Consider the following 10,000-nt stretch of genomic DNA (forward strand, 5'->3'; position numbering starts at 1 on the left):
ATTTCTAATACCACTATGTGTCAGGGTGTGTTTGGTGAGGTTAGCCTTTTGGGTAAATTTCTTCCCACATTCTAGACACTCATAATTTTTAACACCACTGTGTGTCAGACTGTGTGTACTGAGGCTACCCTTTTGGGTAAATTTCTTCCCACATTCAAGACATTCATAATTTCTAACACCACTGTGTGTCAGGATGTGTGTCTTGAGGGAAGACTTGCATACAAATTTCTTTCCACACTCTAAACACTCATAATTCCTAACACCACTGTGTGTTAAGGTGTGTGTGTTGAGGGAAGACTTGAGAGTAAATTTTTTTCCACATTCAAGACATTCATAATTCCTAACACTACTGTGTGTCAAGGTGTGGTAAGTAAGCCCACTTCTACCTTTATAAGTTCTACCACACAGCTGGCACTCAAACTTGTTCTCTCCTCTGTGGCTGGAGCTGCCTGCCTCCTGGTGATTCTTGCCACTATGCCTGTGCCTCCCCACACCTGAGGCAGACTGCTGCTGCTGCTGCTGCTGCTGTTGGCCACTCATGCTACTGACCAGCCTCACAGCCTTCACCCCATCACCACTCACAGTACACACCATGGTCTGTCCTCAGGGAAGCCAGACAGAATGGTTGGTGCCAAGCAGGGCAGTGGCCTGGATTCTGGCCTGGTCTGTGGAGTGGGTAATCAGCAAGTGATGATTTGAATGAGGATTGACATTAGAGACTAGTTAATCTGGAAGTCACAATATGCCACATATGGACATCCATGAATAAATATAAAGATAAGATACACAATATTTTTAAAACTGTGAAATTTCTCACCTAACCTAACCTAGGATACAGGTGAGCATGTGCCATACCATATTGACACACACAGTTTAGTGTTTTCATTGTTAAGGCTTATACCAGGTTAAAGTTTTCTCAATAGTACCTACACTTTGAAAATTTTTTTGTGCATTTTTATTGGTATTTGTATTACATGGGATAATCAACAGAAATTCTCCAAATGATGTGATTTACAACTTGAGCATGATCATAAGTATACTGTTCGTACTGGGTTAAACAACAATAGAAGCACCTCTAAAACCAAACCTAAATTGCAATACAACCCAATAATTTTCTCAGCAGTGTATAGGTTAAGCCTTTCACTGTTGCTTGGCACAACTTTCTTTAATCACTAACCACTTTGAGATATCCTTTCCTCTTTTACAGCCATCAGGAAACATTGTATTGGCTAGGAATTGCAAAACCCGTTCTTTCATGGCTTTTCCTTCTTGTAGATACTAATAAAGACTCCAAACATTTCTCTTAGTGGTGTGAATTGTTGCCTATCACAGTGAAAGGGTTAACAGAAACTAACCTAACCTTATGTCATTTCCTCAGCAGTGTATCAGTTACTTCCTGTTGCAGGCAGTCAGTCTGTCAGTCAGTCGTGATCTACACAATGAAGGGATCAGCTGTGAAATTAATAAACTGAAGGAATATAAACCAAACCTAGCCTTGTCCTCAGGTGAAAATATTAATGCTACTTCAATATTAAGAGAGAGAGAGAGAGAGAGAGAGAGAGAGAGAGAGAGAGAGAGAGAGAGAGAGAGAGAGGAAACACAAGGATTGCCTCGACAAAGGACAAAAAAAAGTTAAGAATTTTGTAGATAAAAATATTGTATCTGGCATTAAGATTAATGTTAACTTACTATGTTTAAATATAAAATAAATATATTATAATTAAGTAATAAAGATACACTGAATAGAAATTAAAAACTACTACACAACATTAGGAAACAATAAATATGTGTGTGACAAGCCAGGCGTATTCAGATACAATACATTACAGGACAGTAACTCAGCAACCCTGATCACGTGTCCAGTACATGTCACCGAATGTCTGAGCCTGCCTCTCAGTCGGTTTCTCTGACAGGTATGTACGTGTACCGCCTTGTGAAAGCGGTAACACGCTTAATGTTGCATATTAGATCGAGTAACAAGCTGAAAAGTTCGGAAACCACCGCCTGAGAGAGAGAGAGAGAGAGAGAGAGAGAGAGAGAGAGAGAGAGAGAGGAGGAATTTACCGTTACTGCCCTCTCACTGTAATTATCTAGTGGACACAACTGCAAGGCGTGGGCCGTGGGTGGGGTGTCTGTGTGACTGACGCCTGCCAAGGCAACAGCCAAGGGAAATACGGAGTCCATAACTTGCTGTTTTAGTGCCGCAAAGAAGAATCCTTACGTTTTCTTCCTTCGTCTACTCTAAATCAATTTCTGCAGTGTTTCTAGGGATGGCTTGTGTAAAGCTCATATATATATATATATATATATATATATATATATATATATATATATATATATATATATATATATATATATATATATATATATATATATATATATATATATATATATATAATACACACACACACACACACACACACACACATACACATACATTTATTTGTTTATTTATTTACGGGTATTGTTGCGGACCCAGCACCTATTACACCGCCGCCCACAGTCAATTCGTCGCAGCCCATGGTCGCAGCCATATGGCATACGCGCCAGGCAACAACTCTAACCGGAGTACTCAGTACAGCACTCACTCCGTTACGCAGACGCCACTATGCAGGCAGAAGCAAGAAAAGGGTTCGGTGTAATAGTGGAGTGCGGGGCAAGAAGGGCATGCAAAAATTATTTGCACAACACAGGCATATATTTCATAACTATAGAACAGGGGACAGTTATCTCGTGACACGATGGTCACCGCAGGCACCACTCTTTACATCAGACAGGGTTACACGCACGCGACACAGAATATACAAGTTTATGTGGGAACAACAACAACAACAACAACAACAACAACAACAACAACAACAACAACAACACACACACACACACACACACACACACACACACACACACACACACACACTATGTAATTTTCCGTGAATATTCTCACAGTGTTAAGAAGTAGGAAGGAAAAGGAAGGGAGAGGAGGAGGCGGAGGGGAGGAGGAAAAATCAGAGAGAGAGAGAGAGAGAGAGGAGGGGGAAGGGATTAGAAGGCGTTTATTTAGCCGAAAGGTGTGGATTGTTTTAGGTGATCCCTTTGAAGTCTTATTAAGATAAGATAACATAACGTAAGCGCCTCCTCCCTCTCCTCCTCCTCCTCCTCCTCCTACTACTACTACTACTACTGCTGCTGCTACTACTATTACTACTACTACTACTACTACTTTATAAACATTCTGTCACAGAATGTTTATAAAGTAGTAGTAGTAGTAGTAGCAGTGGCGGCTCGTGACTGTTACTGAAGGGGGGGCTGTCTCACATTCAGACAAATAAAATCTTAAATACTTTTATTGTTATTGTTTAACATACCATTGATTGATAGATTATAAAGATAGATAGATCATTATTTAATTCTTTAGGTTCTTTCAATGCAGAAACCGTCTTTGCTTCTTGTGCCATTTTGCAAAATACAGCTAAGCCTACCTGGGAAACGAAAAAAAATACTATTTTATACGATGTTTCTGTGATTTTACACCATCTATGATAATCAAGAATGAGCACAAGCTATCACTGATCAATAATATTTTAAAATCATCCCTGACAAATTGAAAAACACCATCGAAAATAAGACCGACGCAAGAACGTTCACCTAGCCACAACAACGGCCGAGACAAGACCGCTGGACGCAGTCCACACCAGCGTTGCCAGATTGTTTTGGCCATATTATCGTACTACACAGGTTGAAATTATTGTACTTCTGGTAAAATTATCGTACATATGTAATTATTCCAAATATTATGCAAAACTGCCACTTTCCAAATACAGAATTTAGGTTTTATATATATATATATATATATATATATATATATATATATATATATATATATATATATATATAGAGAGAGAGAGAGAGAGAGAGAGAGAGAGAGAGAGAGAGAGAGAGAGAGAGAGAGAGAGAGAGAGAGAGAGAGAGAGAGAGAGAGAGAGTGTGTGTGTGTGTGTGCACACCCCCCTAATTACCTCCAGACACACTCCAACACCCCCTAAACACACTGAAAGCACTGTCACGGAAGACAAATACTACAAAGACAGACAGGGCAGCAGGAAAAATTAACCTAAATATTGTTTTCTTGGCATTTTCCTGTTTTATCACCTCCTCCATTCCTTCTCCCTTCCTCTTCCTCCTCTATTTCTCTTATTTTCTTACTCATTCTACTCTTGTCTACACGTCTGAGTTTAGAAACACGTGGAAACACCAGGAAAACACTGCAAAGTACGATAAATATTACCGAGGAGACAGCGGAGCCGATCAAGGTCCCGGGTCCATGATGGCGGCAGTGACGTCACGGCTATTTTACGTACCGTAACGGATTTCATTTTGAAATTGACCCCTCGAAAAAATGGAGCTAGGCTCGAATGCCTTATATATTCTGACTTGACAAATACTTTAACTAATATTCACAATATTATAACAGCTCCAGCCTGAGTAGTATTTAAAAAATATCCAAATGAATTATGGAAAAAAATGTTGAAATATTCGGCACCATTTAAATCATTGAAAAGTCCACAACATTTGAATTTTCAGGAACGTAAAAAAAAAAAAAAAAATGTAAAAATCTGAACTATCATCTTACACCATCAAAAGTTACCTGGAACAAGAAGTAAACAAATAAAACCGAAATTGTGTAAAAAACAAGTGTTGGAACCTAAACACGATTAAAAACCACTGAAAAGTCCACCCATTTTGACTCAACAACAAGATAAAACACTTTAAAACATATGAACTATTTTTTCAAGCAATGAAAAGTTAGTTACAAGCTGATATAGAGACAAAGTGTTGTAATCACAACTTTTAACAGGACCATAAACCATTTTTAACGTCCACTTATTTCTCTCAACAGGAACGAAAAAAAAAACACTTTAAAAATCATAAGCGATTTTTAGAAACACAAAAGACGTAAGTAGAGCGTGAAATAAAAAAAAAAATGTTTGTCAAAATACTGCCAAAGAAATACCCAACATTTTCGTAAAGCAACACAAAATTGAAAACAACTCAACACAAGCAACGAAAACACTTCTAAAGCAAATAATTATTTTTTATAAACCATAAAAACATGCTATACGAGCAGAATAAAGAAGTTAAGAAAATTACCAAAAAAATACTGGAACCAACAGGTTGGCACAGGTTGAAACAGGCAGCCAGCCATCATGGCGGCCCTTGGCAATGGAGAGAACGGCAGCTATTTTGCCTGTTATTCTTCCATCGTAACTAAATGAGGTAATGGCGGATATATCTAGCTAGCGGATATGAAAGCCTAGTCATGTGGATCCACTTTGTGACGTGTTAGGCTTACAATAAATAAGATATGAAGCGGATAAAAGCTCATAATAAGGACGCCCTACCTCTATCTGTTTGTTTACATAGATCTCCCTTCAATATTTAGCTAAATTTTCAGACTCAGATGCGAGGAAACCCTAAACAAATAATAAATAACCTCAAAAACACCCAAATAACGAATAAACAGACAGGAAGTCCGCGGGAGGAGTGTGTTACGGTGAGGGCGGTAAGGCTGACAGGAGGAGCCTGCCAACACTGTACTCACCTTAAGTAGCTGTGTCTCTCTGGTGCTGCTTGATGGAGGAAGAAGCTGCCGGGAATATGCAAACACTGATCGCTATTAGGAGAGTGTGTGGCAAGACTGGCCAGTGCTGACTAAAACAATGTAACACCAATCCCTCCTTCCCCAGCGCCCCTGCCAAAACAATGTAATCACACCACCACCACCGCCAGGAATATGCACTGATCACTATTAGGAGAGTGTGTGGCAAGACTGGCCAGTGCCCACCAAAGCAATGTTAACACCAATCCCTGCCTCCCCAGTATCACCACCACCACCACCAACGCCCCTTGCTCTCTCAGCACTATTCCTTTGCCCGTGAGTCCAGCGTTGCCAGATTGTTTTGGCCATGTTATCGTACTACACAGGTTGAAATTATTGTACTTCTGGTAAAATTGTCGTACATATGTAATTATTCAAAATATTATACAAAACTGCCACTTTCCAAATACAGCAGAATTTTGGTTATATATATATATATATATATATATATATATATATATATATATATATATATATATATATATATATATATATATATATATATATATATATATATATATATATATATATATATATATATATATAAGAGAGAGAGAGAGAGAGAGAGAGAGAGAGAGAGAGAGAGAGAGAGAGAGAGAGAGAGAGAGAGAGAGAGATGAAAAAAAAACCAATGCCCTTAACAAACAAAACACTTTCCTAAATACATATCATTAATAATTGGAGAAAAACTACAGGACACTTCATTAAGTTGTTTACTTACTATGTAGATTACTGGTCTTGTTCTTCTATATATACATCCGGCACGTCGTCAGCAGCCCCGGCACTCTCTTCATTGGAGGAATATAACACTCTTGATGTCATGTTTTTTTTATCATTGACTTTGATGGCTTGAAGGTCGTACAGTCACTGCTGGATGTGGGCGGAATGGCGTGTGGACTGCGTCCAGCGCAGTCTTGTCTCCGCCGTTGTTGTGGCTAGGTGAGTGTTCTTGTGTCGGTCTTATTTTCGATCGTGTTTTTCAATTTGTCAGGGATGATTTTAAAATATTATTGATCACTGATGGCTTGTGTTCAATCTTGATTATCATAGATGGTGTAAAATCACAGAAACATCGTATAAAATAGTATTTTTTTTCTTTTTCCAGGTAGACCTAGCAGTATTTTGCAAAATGGCACAAGAAGCAAAGACGGTTTCTGCATTGAAAGAACCTAAAGAATTAAATAATTATCTATCTATCTTTATAATCTATCAATCAATGGTATGTTAAACAATAACAATAAAAGTATTTAATGTAAGATAGCTAGGCAGGGGAGCGAGACACAGGGACACACATCTCTCCTTTATTGGGCTCTGCCCGGAACTGAGGATACACTCTTGGCGACAAGCAGTGCTTGGCTTGCCGCCGGGAAAACATATCGTACACCACGTACAAATAATAATATATCCAATATTTAAGATTTTATTTGTCTGAATGTGAGACAGCCCCCCCATCAGTAACAGTCACGAGCCGCCACTACACATGTTTCTTGTGTGGAGTCTTTGAAGTCCTTATCTGACCTCCATTAGACCGGCCGAGGCTAACTTTATCAGGTCAGCAAAATATCTTCCCATCCCATCCGCTGCCATCCTCAGTGCGCTCTCTCTCTCTCTCTCTCTCTCTGGCAGTAACAATAACGTAACTCTAGTGGACCAGTGTCTTCACTTCCCTTTTTACTCGCGTACTCCTTACCTGTTCTTGCTCTTCCTCCTCCATTGCTAAGATTACTCTGTCCAGCTTACTTTTACAGGAACAAGTTAGTGTCTTCACTCTTTAATCCCTTTTCCCTTGTAAATTTTGGATCTTTCAGATTTTTATAACTCACTCTTTCCATTTGGAGGAGGCAGTAGACACCTGCCGAACAATAATTAGTCCCAGTGAGGTCTAAGCAGTGGATCATGAGGTGCTGTGAACTTTTCATTAAACCTCATTGTACGTTTCCCTTTGTGTCTCACAACCCAAGGGGGCAGTCACAGCCTGCTCTCTAAAGACAACTATTCCTTCACAAAATTACATGCACCTAATTACCAGTGCTGGGTACCGCAAACCAAAAATCACTTCCGCAAACCACAAATCAGCAAACCCACAACCTACCTTCCACAACCACAAATCCGCAACCCGCAAACCATTCCTTAATATCTTTTTCTTTTTTACGACAAAAACATTAAAACATGGTTCAAACAACTTAAAAGGGTAGGTCAATCAATTATTATATAGATAAATAAATAAATCTGGTGATTAATTTTATTTTAATGTTATCATTAACATTATCATTTTCATTATTATTTTAATGTCATGTTACCTAGGTTGTGCCCTGCCTGGGCTACCCACCTGCGCAGTGGAAAAGGCATTGAATAAGTTAAATTATTAATTCAGGACACTCAATGAGTCACAGTAATATTTAAATTGATAATATAAATGCAAAAAGTTAACTTACTTAAGGCACCGGAAACACTCGCTATAGCAACAAAGTCGACACTGCAAACTGGCTGGAGGTGTGGAGGACTGAAGAAGGTGCCTGGTGGGCAGCAGCAGTACTGCAAAGTTGCCGACAAAAAATTTCACAAGGCGCTAGCATAAGGAAAAAAAAAAAGGCGCTAAATAATAGGTGAACATTTTGAACTATGGCGTTAGATTGGACCAAAAAGGGCTCTAGTTATGGAATAAAAAACGTAAATGCTTGGCGCTAGATTATTATGGAAATCGATAGATTTAGTGTCAAAAGTGCTAAGTTGGCTATATTAGACCTGAGCTAAAGGCTTTTAGTTGCCAACTTGACAGTTCAGGTATGGCAAGTTTTGGCAACCCAAAACAAGCTTGTGCTTCCTTTACCACGTGGTTTGCGGGTAAGTTTATGTTTGCGGAACTAATTCTGCAAACACAAATCCGTAAATTTGCGGGAATTTTGCCGCAAACTCAAATCCGCAAACAAAAATTGACCTTCCGTAATTGCGGAATTTGAGGTTTGCGAAAGTTTTTGCCGAATCAGCTCCGCTAATTACACACACACACCCTTCACTCAAAATTCAAAATTATCATGGCGCCTCCTACAGCAACCTCGGAGTCCCCATCTGGGGAGGTGACCACAAATGTCCCTAGGTCGGATTGCTCTGGTTTCGACCCTAAGTACTTTGACACCCCTTCTCAACTTTTTCTGCATCAACTTCTGCAACATTCGCGGTCCTAGATCTAATTTTCAATCTCTTGAACACCACCTCTCTTTTACTAAACCTCATCTTTTTCTCACAGAAACACAGGTGTGTGAGGCAACTGACAATTGCTCCTTTTCTGTTCCCCTCCTATTTTCTCTATCCTCATTTGCAATCCAAAGCTGGATGTTGCGTCTATGTACTGTACGCAGCAACTTAACCTACTATTGTGCCCACACTCTTGAATCTTCCGAATTTCCCATCATCTGGCTACGATTACAGAGTCACTCTCAAACCATATTTGTTTGTGTTGTATATCTCTCACCTAACTCCTCTGACTATAAGAAATTCTTTGACTACTTAACCTTTAAAGTGGAGTACATTCTGACTCTTCCCTTTTGTGGAGATCTCTATTCTTGGAGACTTCATTGCTCACTACCAGCTTTGGCTTTCCTTTCCCGCTCTTCACAGACAATCCTGGTGAACTAGCTGTTAACTTTGCTATTTTCCACGACCTAGAGCAATTGGTGCAACATCCTACTCATATTCCTGACTGCCTTGGAGATATGCCCAACATTCTTGATCTTTTCCTAACCTCTTATCCTTCTGCTTATGCTGTTACCCTGTCTTCTCCGTTGGGCTCCTCCGATCACAATCTCATGTCTGTATCTTGTCCTACCGCTCCAATCCCCCCCCTCAGGATCCCCATTAAGCAGAGGTGCCTCTGGTGTTTTGCCTCTGCTAGTTGAGGGGAGCTGGGGAGGTATTTTGTTGACTTTCCTTGGAATGACTACTGCTTCTGTGTCAAAGACTAGTCTCTGTGTGCCGAGTGCATAACAGAGGTGATAGTGTCTGGCATGGAGGCGTACATTCCTCACTCTTTTTCTCGACCTAAACCTTCCAAATCTTGGTTTAACAGAGCCTGTTCTCGTGCTATACATGAGAGAGAGGTGGCCCACAAAAGGTACTTAAGCCTTCCATCACCAGAATCTCATGCGCTTTACTTTTTTGCCCAGAACCATGCCAAATCTGTTCTCCAACCAGTCAAAAACCCCTGCATTAATAGAAAGTGTCAAAATCTTTCAAGATCTAACTCCCCTCATGTCTTCTGGCACCTAGCCAAAAACATCTCCAATAACTTTGCTCTTTCATCTTTCCCTCCTTTATTTCAACCTGATGGGAATATTGCCATCTGAG

General features: G+C 39.7%; 1 protein-coding gene across 5 annotated transcripts in view; it reads right to left on the reverse strand.

The window, feature by feature from the left end:
* The window catches only part of LOC135104476 (zinc finger protein OZF-like), a 7,581-nt gene extending 1,675 nt beyond the window's left edge, over window positions 1-5,906 (reverse strand). Inside the window, exons 1-2 of one of the 5 annotated variants that reach the window (XM_064011986.1) lie at window positions 5,600-5,906; window positions 1-665 (exon numbers count right to left, since the gene is read on the reverse strand). The exon at window positions 1-665 is cut by the window's left edge and continues 1,675 nt beyond it. In XM_064011986.1, the coding sequence (XP_063868056.1) occupies window positions 1-594 (594 nt within the window). In that variant the 5' untranslated portion in view covers window positions 595-665; window positions 5,600-5,906. Of the gene's footprint in view, window positions 666-2,064; window positions 2,265-3,692; window positions 3,754-5,599 lie in introns of those variants that run through there. The other 4 variants (XM_064011987.1, XM_064011985.1, XR_010270454.1 and 1 more) reach the window with 4 other exon arrangements.
* Window positions 5,907-10,000: the final 4,094 nt, after the last annotated feature.

The sequence above is a fragment of the Scylla paramamosain genome, chromosome 10 (assembly GCF_035594125.1).
Source record: "Scylla paramamosain isolate STU-SP2022 chromosome 10, ASM3559412v1, whole genome shotgun sequence".
NCBI lineage: Eukaryota > Metazoa > Arthropoda > Malacostraca > Decapoda > Portunidae > Scylla > Scylla paramamosain.